This window comes from Nicotiana tomentosiformis, chromosome 1 (genome assembly GCF_000390325.3).
Source record: "Nicotiana tomentosiformis chromosome 1, ASM39032v3, whole genome shotgun sequence".
Taxonomy (NCBI): domain Eukaryota; kingdom Viridiplantae; phylum Streptophyta; class Magnoliopsida; order Solanales; family Solanaceae; genus Nicotiana; species Nicotiana tomentosiformis.
The window spans coordinates 103,721,067-103,748,703 of record NC_090812.1 but is presented as its reverse complement, the minus strand read 5'-3'; the positions used below and the strand labels follow the sequence as shown (position 1 = coordinate 103,748,703).

The following is a 27,637-nucleotide window of genomic DNA, read 5'->3' as shown; positions in this document are numbered from 1 at the left end:
ATCCAAAGTTTAGTGCGGCAAAAGTATCCCAAGTAAAGGTCACAGGATTATGTTCCTTCAGCAGTCATTCTTAAGCATGGTGCACAGTTGCAGTGACTAATTTCTTTCTGCATTGGTCACATTCAGCCATTCCCACACAGTCGGGGTGTTGTTGAATAGACCAAGTTCTTTGTTGCCATAGAAAGCGCACTTTTACAAGCATTTCAATATCTTAGAAAATGTTAAATTTTTTATTTTTCCAAAATCACATACAATATGATGTCTCATTTTTCTAAATGGGAAATTAATTCCTAAAACTACATCGACTCTTTACCTAACATTGGCTCTGAGAGGGGGGACTTGAAGTAATGGATTTTCACACTGTATACAGTTAAAAATACACCGTAAGTGTGATTCCAAGACATTACTGTGTCACAGATCATCAAAACAGACCCGTAGGAAAGTTGAGACTTTTTGCCACCAGTTTAAGCATTGTCCGGCCAGATGGAAGCTCTCTGCATCTAAGAATATCCACAGAAAACCTGAATCCAAGATAAAAGAGACAAACCATTACATACTGAAATTATCTGTTCATATGAATGAAACTTAAATAGAAAAAGAGAAGGAAAAAGAAGGTTACTAGTCAGTGGTTACCTATCTGTTGGACTGTAAACCTTTACCACCATAGTATTGTTTTGTAGTTTCACGGGAAAATTCTGCAAATGTCATCCCATCTTTCAGCCTCGACAAAAGTGGTGGAACAATCTTTTGAATTTCTTGACTTAATTCCTCTGATACCTGCCTAGACTGTTCAATTCCCTCAATACATACCCCACACTGCTGACTACTTAAATTTAAACGTTCAAGAGGGTAATCCGAAAGAGAGAATTGTTTGCTCCATGCTGGCTGCAAGAAGACAACAAATGTTTCTCTGCTCAAGTTTTCAATCTTTGGTGGTCTACAAACACAATGAAGTGTTGCTCGTAGCTTCCCCTTAGATAATATATCAGCTGCTTCTCCAACCTGCAGAATGAGACTCTCTGAAGGCGCCTTTACCATGAAGATCTGATTCTTTTTGGGATCAAATATTTGAAGATATGTGTGACCACTGGGCGAAGGGAATTCATGCTCAGAAGAAATAGGTGAACCAGTATTTACAGCAGCTAGCGTTTCTTGGCGAGAGGACAACAGAAACATGGGAACTGTTAAGAGAGTGAAAATGCCATAATCATAATGCCACTGCTGCCAAAGACCATAGTCATTTGACTGGTCTTTCGATAAGTCAGTAGTGCCTTGCTGTTTCGTACTTGCTTGCTCATTCTTATTGACTTTTCCATTTCTTGATTTAACATATCCGTTTCTTTTTGCAGCTTCTCTAATAATATCATTGTCAACAGCGGAATGGTAATGGATTAGACGCCCTTTAGCTGTGCCAGACTCTAGTAAGCTCTGTTGTAGCTCTTGGCCTCCAATGACCTTATCACATATTTGTGCAAGACGAAGCCCTATGTCCATCATGCAATATCCTAGCTCCTTAAAGGTGCATCCTAATTTCTTAAACTCATCCTGATCAACCACTTCGTCATCCCCATTACCAACATCTAGATCATTAACCCGACAATCACTTCTTTCAAAGCACTGCTCATATTTCAATTGCATAGAAAAAGACGAGACATTTCTATTCAGGTTCTTCAGTGAAACATCACTTCCTAGATTGTTTTCCTGTTGCTCAATAATAATATTAAGAGGATTAAGTAATAGAGCAATTCTTTTCTTTTCTTTTTTTGATAAGTAACAGGGCAAATTATGCAACCAGGCTCTACCATCCATGTTCTTTCCAAAAGAAAATCTTAGAGCTTTGCAAGTTGCACATATTTTACAATGCATAGTCAGATTTCAAAAGATAGTGATATTTCAAACTACTATCATTCCCTCACTCAATCAGTAAAACTAGCAAAACAGTTTAGGACTGTTGTGAACACAATCTTAGACGAAGCTGATGTGGCAATTGAGAATGAATTGGGTAATGAAGTGATGAAGGGCAATCTGGGTAGAGGCAAACGCAAGAAACAACCACCTGCAAAACTAATGGATTATGTTAATAGGGTTGTGCATGGATCGGATTTAGCACATTTCGGATTCAGATTTCGGATTTCGGATTCTACAAAATGCAATCCGAATCCTATCCGAATTATTATCGGATCGGATCGGATCGGATTTTAAAGTTTGGATCGGATCAATATTTCGGATTTCGGATCGGATTATATGTATTATTAAGGCTATTGCTAATCTAATCGGCTAATGCATCTGCCTTATCTGCTTCTTCTGTGTTATGTGCTAATACAAACATCTCTTTTCTTTTCATCCTTTTTATCAGCATTGCATCTCTAAGAAAATATGAAGTTCGAGTTGTTATGCCTCAAAGTTGCAAACTCATACGTATATTTTCTATGTAAAAGAGGCAATACAGCAAGAAAAATTCATGTTTCTGCAATTATGAGGGTACTATGGTGCCAATATAGCTAAATCCAGCAATTGTAAAGGTAATAACTTAGAGGAAGATATAAAGGAAGTACTAACTATCCGAAATTAAAGTTTAGTATTTATACATGCCCTAATAATTTCGGATTTCGGATCGAATCGGGTTAAAATTATACCAATCCGAATCCGATCTGAATATCCGAAATTTTAATAAACATAATCCGAAATCCGAAATTGAGCGGATCAGTTCGGATTTCGGATATCCGATCCAAATGAACAGCCCTAGTGAGTGCTAAATGAAAGTGTGTGGGCCAGGAGTTAGTTATATATAGCAGACGTAAGCATTGTAGTGATTTAGGCAAAAGTTGTTATGAAAATATTCCCTTCTCATCCCACTCCTCTATATCTCTGATCTCATCCCCTTCTTCTGCTTCTCATCTCCAGCTTCTTCTTATTGTCATTTTTAGTTGTAATTACCGGTTGGTATTTTCAATATAATCAAAGTTGTTGTTGTTACTTGCTAGTTTAGTAGCCCTTCCTACATTGGTGCTTTCATTCCGTTTATGTCCGATAACAAACTCAAAGCTTCGATGGGTTCTACGCTGGAACTGGTTGAGATTCGTTCCATCATGGATTCTTATCAGTCCGTGCTTACGGATCTGGCTGCTCAACTCGCAGCGTTGAACGCTCGTTTTCCCTCTCTCGATGATTCTCGTTCCCACGATGTCGGCGATACTCTGCCGTTCACTGGTTTTTCGTCCTCCACGGCCCAACGTGATAAGCCTGCACGTATAGAGTTTGGTCGATTCTTTGGTGAGGATCCGGGGTTTTTTGGCTTTTCCAGGCAGAACGTTATTTTGATTTCTATGGTATTATGGAGGAGGAACGTCTGTCTATTGCTTCCTTTTACTTGGACGGTGATGCTCGAGCCTGGTATCGCTGGTTGTTTCGCAATAAGCAACTAAGTGATTGGCCTTCATTTACTGAGAAAATATTGGTGCGCTTTCGAAAACGGGAGCTGGTTACACCAGAAGGTCGCCTCTCTAAGCTGATGCAGACCTCGACAGTGGAGGACTATCGCCGTCGTTTTGAAGCGGTGGCCACTGAATCTATGGCCTTACCAGAGCAGTTCATGGTACGTTGTTTTACTTCTGGGCTTCGTGAGGATATCCAATCTTCCGTTTTGGCCAAGGAGCCTAAAACTTTGGATAAAGCTATTCGGGTGGCAGGTGGCCCAATTACAAGAGAGGCGTATTAATTTTGGAAAAGGCCCAGTTCAAACAGTCTTTACCCGGAGCCCAATCCAACCAGCCTTGGCCCGTACACAACCCTTGTTACCTACCCCATCTGCTCCGACTTACTCTACAATCCCTAACCCACGTCCAACATCCATGGCTCTTCCATCCCCGAAATCACAAACATTGACTGGCCGTCTACCCCTCAAACGTCTCACTCCTGCCGAAATTCAGGGTCGTCGGGAGAAAGGACTCTGTTATTATTGTGATGAGAAGTACTCTGCTTCTCATAAGTGTAAAAATCTTCCCCAACTCCTTTTGTTAACCGAAGAGCAAGACACTACCACTCAGTTACCGGAGTTGCAACTTTCTGACGAAGCTATAGCAGAAGAACTTCAATGCCTTGAGGTGTAAGAGCACTCTTCTATTTCCTTCCATGCTCTAGCTGGCGCTCATGCTCCGAATACTCTTAGGTTTGCCGGCCATGTGAATGGTTCTCCGGTTCAGGTCCTCGTCGATGGCAGTAGTTCAGACAATTTCATTCAAACTAAGATCGCGACTTTCCTTCAATTGACCATTGAACCGATTCCGAGATTTTATGTCGTGGTGGGTAGTGGACAGTGCTTACGCTGTGATGCGATTGTTCGGCAAATCCCCCTCACTATCCAAGGCTGTGAGCTCGTTTTGGATGTCTATGTGTTGGCCCTACATGGTGCTGATTTTGTTCATGGTTGGCCACATTGGGCTCGGTTCTCACTGATTATTCCACGCATGTCCTTGAGTTCTCTCACAATGGCAGCACCATGAAATGGCAAGGTGAACCACCAACTATGCTCCAACCGCTGCAATTGCACAGTTTGCATCGTTTAGCTTCAACAGATGCCATCTCTTCATTTTTTCGGTTGGAACTGGTTCAGGAAGAACAAGTGGTTTCTGAGTCTGTGCTTACAGAGTCTCCACCTACCGATCTTCAAGACTTACTCACTTCCTTTGCTGATATTTTTCAAAAACCCCAAGGCCTTCCCCCAGTGCGTCCTCAAGATCATGCGATCCATTTGCAGCCTAGTTCCGGTCCCGTGAATGTAAAACCGTATCGCTATCCATACTTTCAGAAACAGGTTATGGAACAACTGGTTTCAGAAATGCTCAAAGAAGGGGTCATTCGACCTAGTACAAGTCCTTTTTCTTCGCCAGTATTGCTAGTTCGAAAGAAGGATGGTACCCGGTGTTTTTGTGTGGATTATCGTGCCCTCAATGCTATCACTGTGCGCGACCGTTTCCCTATTCCTGCAATCGACGAACAATTTGATGAATTACATGGAGCTCAGTTCTTCTCCAAACTGGATTTGTTATCAGGGTATCATCAAATTCGGGTACGAGTCGAGGACATTGAAAGGACGGCATTTAGAACCCATGACGATCACTTTGAATTTTTGGTTATGCCATTCGGTTTATCTAATGCGCCATCCACTTTTCAAGCTACCATGAATTTTGTTTTTCGTCCCTACTTGCGCCGTTTTGTGTTGGTCTTCTTTGACGATATTCTCGTCTACAGTCCAACTTGGGCTGGTCATCTGGAACATCTTAGTTTAGTGTTGAAATTGTTACGCCAACACAGTTAGTGGCGAAGCAGAGCAAGTGCTTGTTTGGGCAGACAACCGTTGATTACCTTGGACATGTACTATCTGTTCAAGGATTGGGTGTGGATCCTAGCAAAATTGCCATTATACAGCAATGGCCAGCCCCACGAAATATCAAGGAGGTCCAGAGTTTTTTGGGGCTCACTGGGTATTACAGGCATTTTATCCATCATTACGCTTCTATTGCTGCTCATTTAACTGACTTACTGTGTCGTGATGCTTTTCTGTGGACTGAGCGCGCACAAAAGGCCTTTGAAACCTTGAAAGCATGCTTGAGCTCAACCCCGGTCCTCGCTTTGCCCGATTTTAGTCATGAGTTTCAAGTAGAAACAGATGCATCAGGAGTTGGGATTGGTGCGGTACTGTCTCAAACGGGGCATCCTGTGGCATTCTTCGGTCAAAAATTAAGCCCCCGAATGCAAGGAGCGTCCACCTATCACCGTGAAATGTTTGCCATTACACAAGCTGTTAGTAAATGGCGTCAATACCTGCTTGGCAGAAGATTCACAATACTTACAGACCAACAAGCTCTCTGTAACCTTACCACGCAAATCATACAAACCCCGGAACAACAGAAGTGGCTTTGTAAGTTAGTCGGGTATGATTTTCGCATCCTATATCGCCCCGGGAAACAGAATTTAGCAGCTGACGCTCTCTCACGAGCCTCTGATGCTACTTATTTGGCCATTACTATGCAAATACCTGCCCTTGTTGAAGAATTGAGAGAACTCAACAAGAACCACCCGGAGTTGCGACATTCAGACATCTATTATGCAACAACTAGACTGTCATTGACTTCACCTTTATAGAAGGTCTTTTATTTTATAAAGGACGCTTGGTAATTCCTATTGATTCCCCTCTTAGACAACAACTTTTACAGGAATTCCATGCTACTTCCATTGGGGGACATGCTGGTATAGCCCGTACTTTGCACCGTGTGGCCTCAAATTTTTATTGGAAAAATATGAGGAGGGATGTGCATTTGTTTGTCTCAACTTGTTCAATATGTCAACAGATGAAGGATATCCACCATCATCCAGCGGGATTATTGCACCCTTTGCCTATGCCCGATTTGGTGTTTGAAGACATAGCAATGGATTTCATCACCTGCCTTCCAGCTTCAAGGGGCAAAGCAACTATTATGACAGTAGTGGATCGGTTGACTAAATTCCGCCACTTTATTGCATTACCCTCAACATTCTCTACTCGGACAGTGGCTGAGGCTTTCGTTGTCCGAGTCATCAGGTTACATGGGCCTCCAAGATCAATAGTAACTGACCGAGACCCAAGATTTATCCATTCCCTTTGGTAGGAACTAAACAGGATGCAGGGCACCACGTTAGCGATGAGCACCGCGTACCATCCCCAAACCGATGGTCAATCTGAAGCGCTCAACAAATGTGTAGAGCAATATCTTCATTGTTTTGTGGGTCATTCTCCCTCTGATTGGGTGGCTATGTTACCATGGGCAGAATATTGGTACAACACAGCTCTACAAACTTCAGCAAGAATGACCCCTTTCCAGGCTCTTTATGGTCGAGAGCCACCTACTATTACTCGATATATATTGGGCAGCAGCAGTAATGAACTCGTGGAGAAGTGCCTTGTGCAGCGTGATACAGTTTTGGAACTCCTAAAGCATAATTTAGCTAAGGCTCAACGACGGATGAAAGCCCTGGCTGATAAACATCGAAAAGAACTACACTATGAAGTCGGGGAGTGGGTCTACGTGACGCTTAAACCGTATCGTCAACATTCTGTGTGACTACAAAAGCAACATAAGCTGGGTAGAAAATATTTTGGGCCATTTCGCATCTTGAAAAGGGTAGGAGACTAGGAGATGTTGTCTATAAGCTGGAGCTGCCAGCTGCTGCTAGGATTCATCCTGTCTTTCATATATCCATGCTCAAGAAGTGTACGGGCCAGCCTGACAATCAGATTACACCTCTTCAGCTGACTCATTTTGCTGCTGCTATGCCTCCGAGCGAGCTAAACCTTGAGGACAAGGTTCTCGTTGGAGATGGGGGTAATGTTGTGAACACAATCTTAGACGAAGCTGATGTGGCAAAAGTTGTTATGAAAATATTCCCTTCTCATCCCACTCCTCTGTATCTCTGATCTCATCCCCTTCTTCTGATTCTCATCTCCAGCTTCTTCTTATTGTCATTTTTAGTTATAATTTCCAGTTGGTATTTTCAATATAATCAAAGTTGTTGCTGTTACTTGCTAGTTTAGTAGCCCTTGCTACAAGGACATTGATGAATACGCCCAAATTAAAGTGGGCTAGAGCATTGAACATTAGATACCGATGCCTCGATCTGAAAATAGTTTATCAATAAATATACATAACCACCCCAGCTAGTTTGAGATACGATATCTTGCTTTATTTGGGAACATTTCATTCAAACATAGTTAAAAAATCATTCTTTAAGGCAAACTCAGGATTCTCTAAATAGAACGTCTCTAAATTTTACAAACAACTCGTTTTATTTGGGCACATTTCTTTTAATTTTCATTGCATTATGTTATTAGCTGATAAGACTGTTGAAGATTGGACATGAAGAAGGAAGTTAAAGGGAACAAAAATTAAAACTGGGAGAGAGGTGGACCTTAAGAAGGCGTTTGCGATCTTCGTTATTGAGAAGAGAGAGATTTCGAGCCAAAGGATGAAGAGTTCGACGAAGATTGGAAGCTTCTGGAACGCCGGTGATGGCCAGAAGTCCGGGTCCCTCTGGCCCTAGGTTTTCCATAACACTTGTGGTGATTGATTCAAGCCGCTGAATTTCTTCAGAAGATTCTGCTGCTGATAAAGCTTTCTCTGAAGAAAGTTTCTTCAAATGAGAGTACTGAAGCTCGTACAGTTCTACTACTTCTCCTTCCATATCTTCTCTTTCTTTGCTATCGCAATGTTGCAATTTCGAAGTCGTGACATATTTATAGTCGACCTAGAGTGAAATCGTTTGGTTCCAAACTTAAAATAGCAGACGGACTTCTGCCAAAGGCTAAACTCCTTAATTTTTAAAGTTCATTAACTATCCACTTTTAGTAATAAGCTAAAATAAATAAAATTTATCTCGATTTCTTTTCCATATCGTTTTCTGATGTTCTTAGAGTATACGTCTAAAATTGGGGGTAATGTATACCCCGGGGAAGAAAACGGAAGAAGGACATGGACATGGACGCACGAGATAGAAATCGAGGTTGGGGCCCTTCGTATCGAGACCCATGGAAGGTGAACGGTGTGTTCATCATCGGGCATAAAAAAGCGACACTCTCTAGATCCAGAACGAGTTCTAAAACCTCCGAAAATACAGTAAACGGTTACACACAACGGATAGAGGGTCGTGATATTCATACCTAACCGGATACCACGACGCAGATATCATTCGATGTTAGTTACGGATCAGTAATTAACGAAAAAGGAAGATTTTTACCTTTTTTAGACTTGTACTAGGGATGAAACTCTCATACTATATAAAGGGCAATTTTTTCTTTGATAATACACGAATCAAAGCAATACAAATTCATTTCCTACTTTCTAGCTACTGCAAAAGTTCTTATTTAATTGTCATGTTCTTCATTCACAACTAGGCTCGAACCAAAGGACCAATCGAGGGCAAAATTACTGTTCAACCTAGGTTCGGACTAGGCCATAACATTACAACTGGTTTGATCGTTTATTTTGTTTTTAACTCGTTTATCTAATATTTTTGCTTATTTGTGTTGAATCAATCCACGTATCCTTAAAATCGCGTAAAAATTTAATTATTATCCGATTTCAAGGTTAAACAGTTTGGCGTCAACCGTGGGGCTAACGATAATAGTGGTAATTTGATACAAATCTCCATAACACACCATATTTTACGCTTGTTCTTTAAAGTCTTAATTTCATATCAGCTTAAAAATGTCGAATTCTCAGTCTGTCCACTTGAATGTTGACGCTGAGTCTGGCCATCATGGCGAAAGTAATAATTTTGTGCCTAGCAACGAGGTGTCTCCTGCTAATCCCAACAGTGTCCCAGTTGCCAATCCGATCGATGCTAACTCACAGGTGGCCATCGACATTAATTTATCAACTGATCCCGAAAACAGCGTTCGCGGGGGACCCCGACCAACAGCTCGAGAAGCGCCCGAAGGCGAAGGTGATGGGGTAAGGCTACAGTTAATTTTCGAAATGTTGCAGGCTCAACAGGCGGCAATATCACAGTTACAGAATCAAAACCACGCCCCCAGCAGGGTTGAGTCCGAACAATCCTGGGAAAGCACCCGAAGAAACGAACATATCACTGAGAGACCGGGTGAAGCCGAGCCCGGGGTCAAGCCCGAGATAATGAAAATGCTTAAAGCATTAACGAGGCGGGTAGAGTCAGGCGAGAAGAAAATTGAGGCCAATGACAAGAAGGTGGAACCATACAATTTCAGGGTCGATCAAATCCCGGGAGCACCCCCGATATTGAAAGGGCCGGATTCCAAGAAATTTATCTAGAAATATTCTTCTCCGAGCGCAACACCGAAGTTGATCCCAAAGAGGTTTTGTATGCCCGATATCCCCAAATATAACGGAACCACGGATCCGAACGAGTATGTGACCTCCTATATATGCGCAATCAAAGGGAACAACATAGAAGATGATGAAATCGAGTCGGTGTTACTGAAGAAGTTTGGGGAGACTTTGTCCAAAGGAGCAATAATATGGTATCACAATTTACCCCCAAATTCCATTGACTCAGTTGCTATGCTTGCAGATGCTTTCGTGAAGGCCCATGTAGGGGCCATCAAGGTCGAGACCAGAAAGTCGGACCTTTTCAAGGTTAAGCAAAGAGACAACAAGATGCTCAGGGAGTCGTGTCAAGGTTCCAGATGGAACAGATGGACCTGCCTCCGGTTGCAGATGATTGGTCCGTTCAGGCATTCACTCATGGGCTTAACCCCCGAAGCTCCTTGGTTTCTCACCAGCTAAAATAAAATTTGATAGAGTACCCGGCAGTGACTTGGGCTAATGTCCACAACAGGTACCAGTCGAAGATTAGGGTTGAGGACGACCAACTCGGAGCTCCTTCTAGGTCTGTTTATCCTATCAGGGCCGACGACAGGTCTAAGATAGCCATTGATCATGAGCCAAGGCAGGTCCAGAATCGGTACCTACCATACAGCGACGACCGAAGGGGAAATGGGTCCGGGCGTCACCCCCACAAGGAACGAAAAAAAAGGCAATTGAGGGCCCAGTAGCCGAGGTCTGATGAGCAAAAATGGTGTCGACAGGCTGCTCGAGAGTAGGAAAGCACCAAGATTATTAGAGTATAACTTCAACGATGATGCTTCCAGTATCATGTCAGCCATCAGGCGCATCTAAGAGACCAAGTGGCCCCGACCATTGCAGTCTGAACCTATCCAAAGAGATCCTAACTTAATATGTAAGTATCACGGCACTCATGGTCACATAACCGAGGATTGCCGACAGCTAAGAGAAGAAGTTGCCCGATTATTCAACAACTGGCACCTCCGAGAGTTTCTGAGTGATAGAGCCAAAAACTACTTCAGGAACAGGGACACCAACAAACAGATCGAACAAGACGAGCCTCAGCACGTCATCAACATGTTCTTCGGAGGGGCCGATGTCCCCCAAGGACCAATGATAAAGCGCACTAAAATGTCTATCACGAGGAAAAAATGCACCCGAGATTATGTCCCAGAGGGAACCATTACGTTTAGCAGCGAGGATGTCGAGGGCATCGTGCAACCTCACAATGATGCGCTGGTAATATCCGTACTTATAAATAAATTTTGAGTTAAACGTGTATTGATTGATCCAGGTAACTCGGCCAATATCATCATATCAAGGGTCATAGAGCAATTGGGGTTACAGGACCATATAGTGCCAGCAGTCCGGGTGTTGGACGGATTTAACATGGCATGCGAAACCACTACAGAGGAGATAACTCTGCCGAGGAACACCGCCAGGACGATCCAAGAGACAAAGTTCTACATGATCGAAGGGGAAATGAGGTATAGCGCTCTATTCGGAAGGTCGTGGGTTCACAACATAAGGGCGGTACCCTAGACCTTACACCAGGCATTGAAAATCCCTACACCAGGAGGAGTCAAGATGGTCTACGGAGAGCAGTAGGCCGCAAAGGAGATGTTCGCAGTTGACAAGGTAATCCTGGTACCGGCGATTTCGACATCAAGGAACACGGATCCAACCAGAAAGGAAGAAATTAAATAGCAATCACTAATGTCGGTCTCGGCCGAACCGGAAGAACAAGGAATAGACGAGGAGGATGATTACGGAGTCCTGAGATCATTCATAACTCCTGATGACACCGATGCCACCAAATCGACGGTCGAAGAGTTGGAGCAAGTCATATTAATCAAGCACTTACCAGATCGAAAGGTATACCTGGGCACAGGGTTAACCCCCGAGCTCAAAAAAAAACTCATTAATTTTCTTAAAGCTAACATAGAGTGTTTCGCTTGGTTCCATATTGACATGACAGGGATCCCACCGGAAATACCACTCATAAGCTGAGTTTGGATCCGAAGTTCCATCCGGTCAGAAGAGGAGGCCGCATTCCGAGATCAAGCATGCGTTCATCAAGTACGAGGTATCCAAACTCCTTAAAATAGGGTCGATTCGGGAAGTTAAATACTTGGACTAGTTAGCTAACGTAGTAGTAGTGCCTAAGAAGGGAATAAGCTAAGACTGTGTGTAGATTAGAAAGACCTAAACAAAGTGTGCCCTAAGGATTCTTTCTATTTGCATAACATCGATCAGGTGATCGACGCGACGGTCGGGCATGAGATACTCAGCTTTCTCGATGCCTATTCGGGGTACAACCAAATTCGGATGGACCCGGACGATCAAGAAAAGACTTCTTTCATCACTAAATTTGGCACCTACTGTTATAATGTAATGTCGTTTGGATTAAAGAACGTCGATGCCACCTATTAACACCTAGTAAATCAGATGTTCGAAGAAGAGATAGGAAAATCAATGAAAGTTTATATTGACGATATGTTAGTCAATTCCTTGCGAGCAGAGGACCATTTAAAATATTTGCAGGAGACCTTCGACATACTAAAGAAATACAATATGAAGCTGAACCCGGAGAAGTGTGCATTCGGGATCGGATCAGGAAAATTCCTCGAGTTCATGGTATCCAATCGAGAGATCGAGATCAACCCCGACAAAATCAAGGCCATAGAGGACATCACCGTGGTGGAAAACGTCAAGGCCGTTCAAAGACTGACCGGGCGCATAGCCACCCTGGGCTGGTTCATATCAAGGTCCTCGGACAAAAGCCATCGATTCTTCTCACTTATTTAAATGAAGAATAACTTTTCTTGGACCCAGAATACCAGCAAGCTTTGGAAGAACTCAAACGGTACCTATCGAGTCCACCCCTGCTGCACACTTCAAAGGCAGACGAATAGTTGTACCTCTACTTGGCAGTCTCCGAGGTGGCGGTAAGTGGAGTCTTAGTCCGGGAGGAAGAAGGTACGCAATTTCCTATTTACTATGTCTGTAGAACTCTAGGGGAGGCCGAATCAAGGTATCCTCACTGGAAAATTTGGTGCTCGCTTTGCTAAGCGCCTCCAGGAAGCTAAAGCCATACTTTCAATACCACCAAATATATGTCGTGACCTCTTACCCAGTAAGGAACATCATGCACAAGACCGAGCTCTCGGGCCGGTTGGCCAAATGGGCCGTGGCGTCTACGATATCGAGTATCGACCCTGAACCGCCATAAAATCTCAAATTTTGGCAAACTTCGTGGCCGACTTTACGCTGGCCTTAATACCTGAAGTCGAAAGGGAATTACTGTTAACCTCGGGGACCACTTCGGGAATCTGGACCCTTTTCACGGATGGTGCCTCGAACGCGAAGGGGTCCAGGCACGGTATCGTACTAAAACCGCCTATGGGAAATATAATTAGGCAATCTATTAGAACTGTGAAATTGACTAACAATGAGGCCGAGTTTGAGGCCATGATAGCAGGTCTAGAATTGGCTAAAAGCCTCGGGGCCGAGATGATCGAAGCTAAGTGCGACTCCCTCCTCGTGGTAAATCAAGTTAACAGGATGTTTGAAGTAAAAGAAGAACGGATGCGAAGGTACTTGGACAAATTACAGGTAACCCTAAATCAATTCAGGGAATAGACCGTGCAGCATGTACCCCGAGATCATAACAGTGAGGCCGATGCACTGGCTAACTTGAGGTCGTCGCTCAATTTTGATGAATTCAGTTTGGGAGCAGTAGCGCAGCTAATGAACTCGGTGATAGAAGAAGGCCACGCCGAAGTAAACTCAACGAGTTTAACTTGGAATTGGAGGAACAAATATATAGACTACTTGAAAATAAGAAAATTGCCTTTGGATCCCAAAGAATTGAGAGCCCTGCGCACCAAGGTTGCCAGATTTAGCTTGGTTGAAGGGGCATTGTTCAGGAGGACATTCGACGGCCCGCTAGCCAGATGCTTGGGACCGGGAGAAGCCGAATACGCCATAGGAGAAGTTTACGAAGGCACTTGCGGGAACCATTCGGGGGCATATCGTTGGTTCAGAAACTAATTAGGACTGGCTATTACTAGACCGAAATGGAGAAGGATGCGAAGGATCTCGTACGGAACTACGACGACTATCAAAGACACGCCCCGATGGTCCATCAACCGGGGGAAATGCTCCACTCGGTCCTGTCCTCGTGGCCATTTATGAAGTGGGGAATGGACATCATTGGTCCCCTGCCATGGGCACTCAACAAAGCTCAATTCATACTATTCATGACCAATTATTTTTCCAAATGGGTTAAGGCTCAAGCATTCGAAAAGGTCCGGGAGAAAAAAGTCATTGACTTCATCTAGGACCACATAATATGTCGATTTGGGATACCTATCGAGATCGTTTACGATAACGAAAAACAATTCGTCTGCAGCAAGGTGAGTAAGTTTTTCGAAGATCACAAGATCAAGAAAATACCATCAACTCCTTATCACCCTAGTGGGAACGGGCAAGTAGAATCAACGAACAAGACTATACTTCAAAATCTAAAAAAGAGGTTGACCGGTGCGAAAGGGAAATGGAAGGAGATCCTGTCCGAAGTCCTGTGGGCATATCGTATGACTTCGCAATCAAGCACCGGGGCCACATCATGTTACTTGATCTACGGAATCGAAGCCTTAATACTAGTCAAGGTGGGAGAACCAAGCCTCAGGTTCCAGTATACGACCGAAGAGCCAAATAGCGAGGACATGATCATGAGCCTGGAACTATTGGATGAAAGGCGGAAGGCCGCCCTAGTCCGGTTGGCCGCCCAGAAGCAGCAAATGAAAAGGTATTACAACCGAAGAGCCAGTCTCCGACACTCTCAAGTTGGGGACTTAGTGTTGAGGAAAGTAACACTACACACCAGTAACCCGAACGAAGGGAAACTGGGCCTGAACTAGGAAGGACTGTATCGAGTTGTCGGAGTAACCAGCAAAGGCTCATATAAACTCGAAGCGGGAAACAACGTACAACTACCGAACAACTAGAATGTGACATACTTAAAGCGATACTACTGTTAAGGTACGAACTCAATTACTTTTTAATCATGTTATAAATCGGACTAACATATGTAGTTAATCGGCCAAGGACGGATGTGGCTATTAGGTCTGAAAGCACGTGTCGCACTCTTTTTCCCTTGAACCAGTTTTGTCCTGAAGTAGGTTTATTGGCAAGGTTTTTAACGAGGCAACGGTAAAATGTGCTACCTTAGATTTGAAGACCAGCTTTAAGCCGAAATTGATGGTTGTTTGCATTATATCAACAGTATTCGAGCCCTAACGAGTTCGACCTCGAATACTAGGGGTCATTACCCCCTGGTTAAGACCTTTAGCAACGGAAAAACAAAATTGCATGTGCTAAAAGCTAAGGCTTGGTGGTTAGGATTCATTTTAAGGGTCAAACGGTCATATGAACCATGACATAGTCCACTTTAGCCATGGCACAAGTTTTTATGCGCCTTCGATTGTGTACCTTGCATAATAAGCAATGAAAGAAATTTTTACTTCCCGTTCACTTTGTTACTGCGCATTTTTCTTCTTCGATCATGGATCCTAAAGCCCACAGGCTACCCCTACTCGGGGGCTGTCAAGCCCACAGACTATCCGTACTCGGGGAGTATCGCCCGATGAAAATTCAAACGACCCAGGATTCCGAATTCCTGGAGGCACCAAACCTATCAGGCGGTGCCCAGGTATAAAAGGCTACAACCACCCTAAAACGGCTCGGAGACGTCCGAAATACGTAACCAAAAAGTAAGTCCCTTACAAAAATTTGAAACCTACTAAAAGTTTACCCTCGGCAAAAACGTCGTCTAAAAACACTTGAGCATCTTAAAAACCTTCGGTCTCACCAAGGGATCGAAGCCACAAGTAAATCAAAGTTGCATCGAAGTCGGGCTCCGTTCTAACCTCTGAAAAATGGATGATCCAAAATTACATCTGATTTTATGCTAATGCATCAAAAACAATAGGCAAATAGAAATTACAAGTAGCAACAACAACAACAACAACAGCAACCCAGTATAATCCCACAAGTGGGGTCTGGGGAGGGTAGGATGTACGCAGCCTTACCCCTACCCTGGAAGGGCAGAAAGACAGTTTCCGATATACCCTCGGCTAAAGATGGTGAAAGAAGCCCTGATAGCAAGTAATAGCAAGACAAATAATTAGAAAACTAACTCGAAGATAGCATCAGAGAATATGAAAGAGGTACCGATAACAAGTAATAGCAAGACAATATATTTAGAAAACTAAGTCCAAGGCAGCAAACGAGAATATGAATGAAGTACTGCTAGCAAACTACGAAATTACCGATGGCAAGTAATAACAGAACAAGACATGCGAATATAGCAAACTAAGGAAAAAAGGGTATCGTACTAGCACTAATACTATCGAACTAGAGAAGACAAAGGGAAACACACGACTACCTACTAACCTTATACCCTAATCTTCAACCTCCACACCCTTCTATCTAGGGTCATGTCCTCAGTTAGCTCAAGCTACGCCATGACCCGCCTGATCATCTCTCCCTAAGACTTCTTTGGCCTACCTCTACCCCTCCTCTCACCTCCCAAGGCCAACCTCTCACATCTCCTTACTGGGGCATATGTGCTTCTCCTCTTAACATGTCCGAACCATCTCAACCTCACCTCACACATCTTTGCCTCCACAGGGGCCACTGCTACCTTGTCCCGAATAACTTCATTCCTAATTCTATCCAACCTAGTATGCCCACACATCCATCTTAATATCCTCATTTCCACTATTTTGATCTGTTGGACATGGGAGTTTTTGACTGGCCAACACTCTGCCCTATACAACATAGTCGGTGTAACCACTACCTTGTAGAACTTACCCTTAAGTCTCAACGACACATTCTTATCACACAAGACGCCGAAAGTGAGCCTCCACTTCATCCACCCTGCTTCGATATGGTATGTGGCATCCTCATCTATCTCCCCATCCTTCTGAATTATAGACCCCAGATACTTGAAACTCTCTCTCCTGGGAATAACTTGCATATCGAGCCTCACATCTCAGTCCGCCTCCTGGGTAACAATGTTGAACTTGCACTCCAAGTATTCTATCTTGGTCCTGCTCAACTTGAAACCCTTAGACTCCAGAGTATGTCTCCAGACCTCCAGCCTCTCGTTAACACCACCTCGCGTCTCATCAATCAGGACTATGTCATCCGCAAATAACAAGCACCAAGGCACCTCCCCTTGAATGTGTCGCGTCAATGAATCCATCGCTAGGGAAAACAAAAACGGGCTAAGTGTTGATCCCTGATGCAACCCCATCTCAACCGGAAGGTAGTTAGAGTCTCCTCCTACTGTCCTAACCCGTGTCTTAGCTCCGTCATACATGTCCTGAATCACTCTAATATACGCTACAGGCACTCCTCTAGCCTCCAAACATCTCCATAGAATCTCTCTCGGGACTTTCTCATAGGCTTTCTCCAGGTCAATGAACACCATATGCAAATCCTTCTTCACCGCCCTCTACTGCTCCACCAATCTCCTCACAATGTGAATGGCCTCAATAGTCGACCATCCCGACATAAAACCAAACTGGTTCTCGGAAATGGACACACTCCTCCTCAACCTCCCTTCAATCACCCTCTCCCACACTTTCATCGTGTGGCTTAACAACTTGATACCCCTATAGTTGTTGCAGTTTTGGACATCCCCCTTATTCTTGTACAATGGGATCATCATACTCCGCCTCCACTCTCCGGGAATCTTCTTCGTCCTAAAAATGACTTTAAATAACCTAGCAAGCCATTCCAAGCCCTCCTAACCCAAACTCTTCCAGAATTCCACCAGGATCTCGTCCGGCCCAGTCGCTCTACCCCTACTCATCCTGCGCATAGCCTTTACAACAAAAATAAATTGCAAGTAGATGCTGAAAAAATAAAGACACGGTATTGCCAAAAAGGGAAAAAATTTATATACTCCAAAATATATTTACAAAGGCCCGATAGAATGGCCTCAAAATAAACAAAAAAATATACATAAGGAAAAACTGGAAAAATACTAAGGCATCTACTCCTGGTCTTCACCGGGGCCCGACTTATTGCTAGAACCGTCAGAGCCCTCCGAGCCTTCAAGAACCTCAGGCTCATATAGCTCTATTGCCTCGGCCTCGAGCCTCCCAGCTTCTTCAATCTCAGTCGATAGGTCAAAATTTGGGCATGGATCTCTTCAAGGGTCTCTCTCTGGGTTAACCGCTTTATGAACTTAATCTTCATCTTTAAGCGTGTCTTGACTTCCTCTATATCGGCCTTATACTGGCCACTATTTCCTCGGCATCAGCAGAGGTCGCATCCAATTTAGACCTCAATGCAGCATATTCTTTTTCGAGAGCATCCCGTTCCGTGACGGCCAAGATCAGTTGTGCCCGTAGATCATCATTCAGCCGAGACCACTTATCGGCTTTGTCCTTTGCCACCCGGTGTTGGTTTTTGACCGATGCCAGCTCCGCCTTCGCAGCTTCCTTCTCCGAAGTCAGCAGGTCCATCCTATCCTTCCACACTTCGGTCGTGGCCTTGACCTCATCCATCTCAACCCGCAGTTGGTCGATCAGGTCTATCTTCTGTTGAACTTGTGAAGTTGTGTTGTTAGTCACCACGACTAGCTACTCGATTTTAGCCTCAAAGATCTTTACCTTCTCAACCAAGTCGGCGTGTTCCTGCTTCAGGGTCGAGGCCTCCTTCTGAGCTTTTTCCAGCTCGGTCTGGATATTCGGGAGGTCTTTGAGGGTCTCGTCCTTTTGCTCACTAAGAACCATGTACATGTCCTTCTTCCAGACCTGCTATTTGAGCTCGAACTCGAGCTGGCTAATCTCCAAGCAGTATCGGAGGAAGCTTTCATGGTGAAGCACTGAAGCCTGAAAAACAATGAAGTTAGTAGAGGACATCAAAGACCAAAGTAAGATTCACAAAGGGGTAAAAAAGGCTGGCGGCTCACGCGGTTCAGCGCATGTTGTGCCTCGTTGAAGTGGCTCGACGTGGCCACCTCGTTCATCTTTGCCTAGTCCTCCTCGGTCACCGGGCATCGGAGGTAGCTGGCTATATCCACCAGAGCAGACAGGACCCGGGCATCCTCCGGGAATGTAAGAACGAACATTCTCTTGCGCTCGGGGACCATGCTTGGAGCAGGAAATTGCTTCACTAGTTTTGGGATCGAACTCGGCCCGCCAGCTCCCGAGGGTACATCCTTCTTCGGGACCTCCAGGTGATCAAGCCCGAAATAATCCTCCAGTGCGGCCATATCCATGCCATCGAAAAATGTGTTGAGGGCATCATCTGGGCCATGCATTCCCTCAATTGATTTCTCTTTGCCCGCTTGGGCCTCTTCGAGCATGGACTTGGTATAGGAGGGTGTCTCCACGATGTCAATGACATTGGTTGCCTCCTTCGGAATAGGAGCGGTTTCCTAGGAGACTGCAGTCTCCGGCCCTCCCTCCCTCTGGTTCCCGAGTTAGGGGAGATCGACCTTATAGTCCTCTTTTTTGGTCGCTGCCTGCTCCCCCTCATTAAGGGTTGACCCATGAGCAACGAAAAAGTCGTCATCTTCGGGCTCATCCCTGTACCGGCAGAGAGAATCGGGGTCCGGTACCCTGGACTTGGTGCTCTTCTTGGGCTTCCGGACCGGAATGGTCACCTTCTTCTTCTTCTTCGCCTCGATGTCTGGGGAACCCAGGGACTTTATCTTCTTCTTCTTCCCCTCTTTTGCTGCAACCCCGAGCTGCCCCGAAATGGAGCGCTCGACAAGCGAGGACGGAGCATCGTCCACATCCAGCGGCCTAAGTTCGGTGGTCTTAGGCAAACTTATGAGAAAAGAGAAAGGGTTAGCACTGTGTAAGTTAAGAGAATAGTGATAATTATTTAGGGAAGAACCTCACCATGAGAACGGGCCTCCCATTTGCCCTTCGAAAGCTTTTGCCATGCGCACTCGGAGTACGGCATCTGCTTGCAGATCCCCTCGATACACTCCTTGAATCGAGGGATTGCATCAGAAACTTGGGCAACAACTGCACGACCACAAACACAAGCAATGAGAGAAAGAATAAAAAGAAAGGAATACTCAAGAAAGACAATCCTTACGGGATGCGTTCCACTCCTCGGGGAACTGCAGAAACTCGGGATAGATTAGGTCTTCGGTTTTCACCCGAACGAACCTTCCCAGCTAGCCTCGGTCTCGGTCCTCATCGATGCTCGAGAAAGGAGCCTTGCTTTCTCGGCGAACGAGCTTAATGAGTCCCTCTCGAAAGATTCAGGGACTGTACAGGCGGAGTAAATGGTCGAGGGTAAACCGAGAGGCTTCGATATTGTTCACAAAATAGCACAAGAGGATCACGATCCTCGAGAAGGACAGGTGGATTTGCCCAAGGCACACCTCGTAGCTTTTGAAGAAGAAAGGACTATGGGGTCCACCGAGACGAGCGTGAAGGAGTAAGTGTAAACTCTGAAATGCCCCTTCACGTGAGTAGTAATATCGTAATTGGGCCTGGCGATGACCACGTCCTTACCCTCCCATTTACAGTCTGCTCGAACTACGGGTAGGGTTTCTCCAGTGACGGAGCATATGTATCTACATGTTCCCTCGCCTCGGTCATGTTGACTAGAGGCCTTCTCGGCCTTGAAGTCATCCCCGATAGAGCAGCCCCCGGGTATGAAGCTCTTCATGGGGGGCTCCTGAGCCACTTTGGGAACGGCCACCTCGGCATCTGTGGCCGGGTGGGAAGATAAAGGAGCAGTCTGCTAAGGCACTGACTTGGAAGTTTTTGCCGGGAAATATGAAGGTCTGAAGAAAAATATGAAGATTTGAAGATGGTACGAAGGTATGAAGGTCTGGGTTGAAGATTCAAAAAAGATGTACGAGGATTGAAGATGAAGATATGAAGGCTCAAAGAACAATGTATGAAGATCTGGAGAAGTTAAAAGCCGTTAGAGAGTTCAAGGGTAAAGTCTAGAATCGGAAAATAGAAGAAGTGAAAAAGGTCGAAGCTTTTATAGGAGAAAAGACAATCAATGCGCGACGTTTCTCATTCGAACGTAGCCAGCCGGTGACTGACACGCGTCCAATGTCAGAACGATGCGACTGATGGGACGTTTTGATTTACCTGTCATCTCAGTTGTAATGTACGAAGGAAGGAACTGGGGTCCATCTATCGTTTCCCTTCATTTTGTCAAACCTACTCTCCGTAAAATGAGGGGACTATCTGTATACAGGTAAAATCGGGTGTAATGTATACCCCGATTCCCCAGTGAAGAAAACGGAAGAAGAGCATGGACGCACGAGATCGAAATCGAGGCTGGGGGCCCTTCATATCGAGACCTATGGAAGGTGAACGATGTGTTCATCATCGGGCATAATAAAGCGATGCTCCCCGGACCTAGAACGAGTTCCAAAGCCTCGGGAAACACGGTAAACGGTTACACATGACGGATAGAGGGCCGTGATATTCGTACCTAACCGGATATCACAGCGCAGATCTCGCTCGATGTCGGTTACGGATCAGTAATTAACGAAAAAGAAAGATTTTTACCTTTTTAAGACTTATACTAGGGATGAAACTCTCCTACTATATAAAGGAAAAGTTTTTATTTGATAACACACATTGTAAGACGTGAATCAAAGCAATACAAATTCATTTTCCGCTTTCTAGTTACTGCAAAAGTTCTTATTTAATTATCTTATTCTTCATTCACAACTAGGCTCGAACCAAAGGTCCAATCGAGGGCAAAATTCTTGTTCGGCCTAGGTTCGAGCTAGGCCATAACATTACAACTGGTTTGATCGTTTATTTTGTTTTTAACTCGTTTATTTAATATTCTTGCTTATTTGTGTTGAATCAATCCACATATCCTTAAAACCGCGTACAAATTTAATTGTTATCTGATTTCAAGGTTAAACACTTAGATAAAAGCAATAAAATTGCATCAATCATTTGAAAAAAGGACAACTTTTTTTTAATAAAAAATCATTACTTTTATGGTCCACTAAATTTTTCTATAATTTTTCAAACTAGCTTGAATATCTATTTAATTTCGTTAAGTTAGATTACCTTTTTCATTATTTACTTTTGTTAAATCACAAGGATTAATGGCCAGGAGGTAAGTTTAAAAACTCGTTACACCAAACTTATCTCCTGCAGCTATTGAGCATTTAGCATCAATGCTCATCTCCGATTCTAATGGCCATATGCATTTAGCATCACATTTCAACAAAGACCCAGACAACCAATTGAAAATTAATTTTCCTTTCTGCTTCTCATGAACAGGTTATTCATGTTGTACAGTTTCCCGTGTGCATTCTGATTTTTTTTTTCTCTTTCGAAAATCTATGCATCATTAGTTCAGGTAAGCAGGAAAGATGAAAATGTAGAAGGTTACAATTACACTCCCTTCTCCTTGAAACTCTTGGTCAGCCAGATAGCAGTTTCCCTTGGAGAAACCTTTTCTGGTCCAAATGGCTTCAGTAACACTGTAAGCTCTTCTAAACGCTCTTGGTGCAATAGTTGCGCGCTGAACTCAAGTAATCCTTCTAAGGCTTCAGCACGTTGCTGGTAAGAAGAGGTGTCAAACCTCCGGGGACGAGATTCTGAAGATGACCGGCTTGAAGCACCAGTTGTTGCATCATGTTCTGAACATTCACTTCCAATCCGCGCAATTCCATGAATAGGGTCAATTAAAGGTGGCTTGGGAAAGCTTCTATCAACAACCTGTACTGTACACTTGTCTTTTGTGAACGACCAGTCACTATAGCGTGGTGAGGGGGAAGACAACTGAACAGATTTCGGTGAAGCTCTCTGGATGGGTAAAAGAGGGTCTTCTGAAGAAGCCAAGGGATCAACCATCTTGTCAATTCTTGGAGCATTCACAGAGACATCCGGAGACTTCATTTGGTGAAGAAGACCAACATTATGTTTGTAAGGTGACTCCAACTTCCCAGCTTTTGTGGATAAAGGAAGAGAAGTTCTACGCGTTGACTTGGAAGGTTGGCTAACTGGTGTATGTGTCACTGGAAGCTGCATTTGTATGTAAGTATATAAGTGTAAATAAAAACTCAAGCCTTGAAGAACTACAAGTATAATCTCAACAATCTAGCACCAAGAAAAGTATCTACATTCCTGTCTGGAATTTTCTTCATTTGTTTTGACTTTTACATTGAAGATCTTAACAATACTATTCAATCAGAAACATACCAGTTCACGGGTAGAACCAGCATTGGACATCTTTAATGGAGTGCTCTGTCTCCTGTGAGGTGTGGAATTTCTATTTGAATCGAATCGCACAGTTTTGACAGCTGCCGACAACTTTGACATTGCAGAACTTTTTACCCCAAGGTCATAGGGAGTACTTTCAACAGACGGCTCTGAGAAATTTTTCTTCAAAGAACTCATTAGATTTTTTGCTCTCCGAGATAAACATGGAGAATTCATTCCAGAAATACTAGGGTTCAAAGCCCTATCACTGGACAATCGCCTCTCCTCTCTTTCATTAAAGACTGGAGCAGTTCTGGGCTCAGACAATCTTTTTTTCTTTACATAGTTTGAATTAGAGGGTTGGACGAGGAACTTGTGCTGTCTAGGGCTGTCGAAATTCAGAAGGATTTTTAACACGTAGGGCTGAAGATGGGGATGTCGGAGTAAATCTGCAGCCTGGAACAACAGTTGGGAGAGAATTAAGATGAAAAGGAGTAAATGTGTCAAACAGGTAACATCCTTGGCGCTACTTGAAGCTAAAATATGCACGTAGAAAGTAAATAGTGAACTTTGAGGAAGTGAGGGATACATACACTTGGTCTGAGTTCTGGGTTTTTCCTTAGCATACTCTTAATAAGGCCACGGCTGACAAGGAAAACGACAATAAATTCAGCAACAGTACAACAGAAATGTATTTATCCACTGGGTTGTTGTTATTGTAGCACAAAAGAATAGCAATTTGACGAGATATGCACTATGATGGGTTGCCTCAACTGTGCAAAAGATAATTTACTCACAATGCACCAGAATACGTGGTGGGAAGTGGAGCAACTATACATTTGTTAATTTTGTTAATTAGACCTTGCATATCCTGCATTCAAGACACTGGAGGTCATTTGAAGTATTACAACTGAAAATATATATATATTGCAGGTAAACATCAATTAATTTCATGATGAGAAGCCGAGAATCTGATAAAAATACAAAGATAGGGAAAACAGTAGCTAATGAATGTAACAATCATAAGAAAGATCTACCTCCACTGGTTAAAGGTAGAACAAGTTATACACCATAAGTGTAAGTACAGTTGGTCTCGCTATAGATCGAGTACTGAAGGACTACACTGCCCATCAGCCCATGGAAACAATTATAGGAAGATACCTCAAGAAATGGTTTTAGACATGCACAAGGCAACAAAATTAATTTGGAAATTGATTATATAGCTCGTGATAGTATTAAAATTCATAGTCTGGAAAGTAGCATTTCATGACTTACAAATGCTTTGAATGCCGGCTTGTAAGCAGTCATTTCATACATGCAGCAACCTGGACATGCAAAGAGTCAGCAAAACAGTGTGCATCTGAAAGCGGTTCGTGTGAAGCAAGGAAAGGTAAAGACTTACCCAAAGACCAGATGTCTGATTTACAACCATAGGGTATATCAGCAAGAAGCTCGGGACACATATAATTTGGGGTACCCACCACCTGACAGCCAGTATACCTCATCAATAGACTAAACAATACCACAAACACAAATACAGAATATTCACAAACAAGTTACTTACAGAGGAAGCAAGATCATCCGAGGACAGTATTTTAGCAAGACCAAAATCGCCTGAAAACAACTCTTGAAATAAATACTCAAAGTCAATCATACCCAACTTCAAGTTATGAGGAACGGGGATTACCTAGACGTATATCGTGCTCTTTGGTCAGAAAAATGTTTGAACACTGGGAAAAAAAGCTAAATCAGCAAACAAATCTATGAAGTTGAGAAAGAATAACTTTGTGGTATAAAGAGAGATGCAACTCACCTTGACATCACGGTGAATTATATGATTCGTATGCAAGTGATCAAGTGCCATCAGAAGTTGAACTAGCCACTTACAAAGCTTCTGCTTATCAGTCAACATTTAGATTTCAGGAAAAGAAATGGCCGCAATATTAGAAAGTAAATTTATTAGGTGGAGGCAGGAGGGTGTGTTCCAGAAGCAAAATTGTAAATTTAATAACAACCTCCTCAGGGAAAAGAACACCATTAGCTCTCTTAATAGCATCTGCCCTGTATAAGGATTGACAAAGTGATTTAGACAATATATAGGGTAGACAAATATAAGCAACTAGATTCAGGATCTCAGGCCTAAGGTCCTAATTCTGAAAACAGTTCATGGGAAAAGGAAAAATGACTTACATATCACCACCTTCACAATACCCAATAATAATGCACACGTAGCATCCCTGAAAATTGGGTATTCTCGCATAGTCAATGGCTTGGCTGAACAAATAATTCTTCCACAGCTATACAACATTATGAACACACCACAAACTCAAAGGTTTACACGTATCTTAGATAATTTTTGTAACCGCAGTCCTTATATTGGTCTATTAGAACTTACCAATACTTGCTAAAATTAGAATAATAGCACTACCTTCTGTCCAGTAAAAGCCAGACTAACCATCAAGATGAATAGTTAAATCACTAAACATCTATCAAATTTGGATGCAGTTGCATGTTCAACCACTACAACAACGCATGAGTGCTAAGTATTCACTTTAACAGTAGTTTTAATTCTTACGTAGTTCAACATCTAACCTAGATAGGCACCCTTTTACGTTTTTTACTATTTGTAGACTTCCACTTAAAAATCTTTCATATTTTTCACACTGTGTGTCATCCGAAAGTAAATAGCATGAGTAGAAAAGTTATCACATGTACGTTGAGAAGTGTTTGAGTGAAATGGTGAAAGGACAAAACTATGAACAGACCTTTTCCACCCAGGAATCTTTGTATTCCACCACAAATGGACTTTGTATTCTTGAGATCAGTTCCATCTGAAAAAGAAAGAACCCAGATCAGAAATTGCAAACACAAACCTGCACCTCCAGATTCGCCAGTCTTTCTCAAGAAAAAGAAGGAAGAAAGAAATAGATTAGGCAGAAAGGATCTACTCGAGTTAAAGGTGCATTTAAGATAAGCAAGTATCATTGTCTTAAACAGAATTGATGATAACTTCACCTTATTAGCAAAAGCCTTTTTTATTGCTTCATGACCTGTACTAAATCAAAGAGTTCAGTAAATGTTTAATCCCTAATGCATACATAACTTACATCCTGTCAGGTAACACTGTGCAGTTCATTGCATAACTTCTTAACCATTTAAGACAATTATGGTGAATTCTATCAGAAATTTCCTATCTAGATGCCAAGATATGCAGATGTCTTCACACTCTTAACCACCCTGTTTGTCCTTTCAGTCACAAAGAAAGCTGGGAAAAAAGGCTGACCTCCTGGTGGGCAGATCTGCGTGTTCTCTCTGTCTGGCGAGCTAAGCGAATTTTTTTCATAACATATCTTTGAGGAACAGGAAAAAAAAAAAAAAAGACAGCAATCAGAAATTCAAATAAATTGAATAATGCAACAATGAAATGACTAATGAACATAAACTGTATACTGTAACAAATATAAAACTATAGCAGATGGATTGAGAAAAGGTTGCACGCCTCCTTACTTCTTCTTTTCTTGTTTATGCCTTACAAGTAGTGCAGAGCCAAAGGAACCTTTTCCAACCTGCTCCAAAATCTCATAATTTTCCATCTTATGGGCAATAGGACCACCAATGCTTTATCAAATAGATTTCAATCCAGATATAATGGTCACATTTGAAATATCATAGTAAATCTGCAAACACCTTGTACATGTAGAGAAAGTGCATCTTTTAGAAACTTTGAAAATGATGGAATTTTCTGAACACTCAACAGCAAATGTTAGCAACACTACATCAGTCCAGAATACATTTTATTAGAGGAAGAAAAATTATAGCAAATCTGCAAACGTCTTGTATATCGAGAGAAAATGTGACTTTTATACATCATCCAAAAATGTAGGAGATTTTTAAAACCTTCACAGCAGCTCCCTCACATTCCCCCTTCTTTCAATAAGATAGGAATTTTATACTACTGTAAATAATTACTAACAACTATCCTGAGATTTTATTGGTACTAAGATAGTCAATTTTGTACACAGAACATATCATTGAAAAATTCTAAATTCTAATCAGCGGTGTAGGTCATTCAATGTAAATCAATAAACTTTCTTAACATAACATAATTTCTCATCAGTCTTTGAATACAGTAGATTCATACAAAACATAATCCAAGTACTCTGGCAATTAGTACGAAAAGCGGGAAAACGCAATGTAAAGGCTCCATTTGAAAACTTTTAGGGCAAAGCTAAAGTAAAAACAAATAAACCTAATCGAAGAGCGTAACCAATTTCCAAAAAAAAAAAAGGAAAAAATGCAGCGCATAAAAGGGAAAAAGCAATACCGCATATGAGAAAAGTAAGTGCAGTAACCGAAACCGATAAATATGGAAAAAATCAAATTCCAAATAGTATGCTCCATTACGTACCTGAAACTGAAAATGATGATGAAGAAGAATTGGAGAAGAGCGTTAATGTGAAAATAGGAACGGCATTTTTCAGGTGTGATTCATTCTATATAGATGATGAGTCGAGTAGTTGGAATTATTTTAGTCAGTGAACAGAGAAG

The 27,637-nt window shown here is 42.8% G+C and overlaps 3 protein-coding genes across 5 annotated transcripts; all 3 read right to left on the bottom strand.

Annotated features, from left to right (window-relative positions):
* Positions 1-209: 209 nt before the first annotated feature.
* On the bottom strand, positions 210-8,363 carry LOC104116856 (uncharacterized). The gene is made up of 3 exons (XM_009627802.4): positions 7,945-8,363; positions 634-1,701; positions 210-521 (listed from the first exon to the last, which is right to left on the bottom strand). Exons 1-2 carry the CDS (start codon positions 8,215-8,217, stop codon positions 634-636), a joined length of 1,341 nt encoding a protein of 446 aa, XP_009626097.1. The 5' UTR covers positions 8,218-8,363; the 3' UTR covers positions 210-521.
* An 8,551-nt stretch (positions 8,364-16,914) lies between these two features.
* Positions 16,915-17,355, bottom strand: LOC138908065 (secreted RxLR effector protein 78-like). Its single transcript, XM_070198704.1, has one exon. The coding sequence runs from the start codon at positions 17,353-17,355 to the stop codon at positions 16,915-16,917; it is 441 nt and encodes a 146-aa protein (XP_070054805.1).
* Positions 17,356-22,128: 4,773 nt separating this feature from the next.
* LOC104116857 (serine/threonine-protein kinase Nek2) lies at positions 22,129-27,637 on the bottom strand. 3 transcript variants are annotated; one of them, XM_009627803.4, is made up of 15 exons: positions 27,498-27,637; positions 26,597-26,776; positions 26,373-26,439; positions 25,855-25,920; positions 25,280-25,326; positions 25,105-25,150; positions 24,903-24,983; positions 24,777-24,819; positions 24,654-24,703; positions 24,492-24,573; positions 24,365-24,414; positions 23,887-23,960; positions 23,683-23,734; positions 23,090-23,545; positions 22,129-22,912 (listed from the first exon to the last, which is right to left on the bottom strand). In XM_009627803.4, exons 2-15 carry the CDS (start codon positions 26,680-26,682, stop codon positions 22,280-22,282), a joined length of 1,833 nt encoding a protein of 610 aa, XP_009626098.1. In that variant the 5' UTR covers positions 26,683-26,776; positions 27,498-27,637; the 3' UTR covers positions 22,129-22,279. The 3 variants fall into 3 exon arrangements, with proteins under 3 accessions (XP_009626098.1, XP_009626099.1, XP_033517360.1); XM_009627804.4 differs by having other exon boundaries at positions 26,597-26,766; XM_033661469.2 differs by lacking the exons at positions 26,373-26,439; positions 26,597-26,776; positions 27,498-27,637 and adding an exon at positions 26,105-26,126.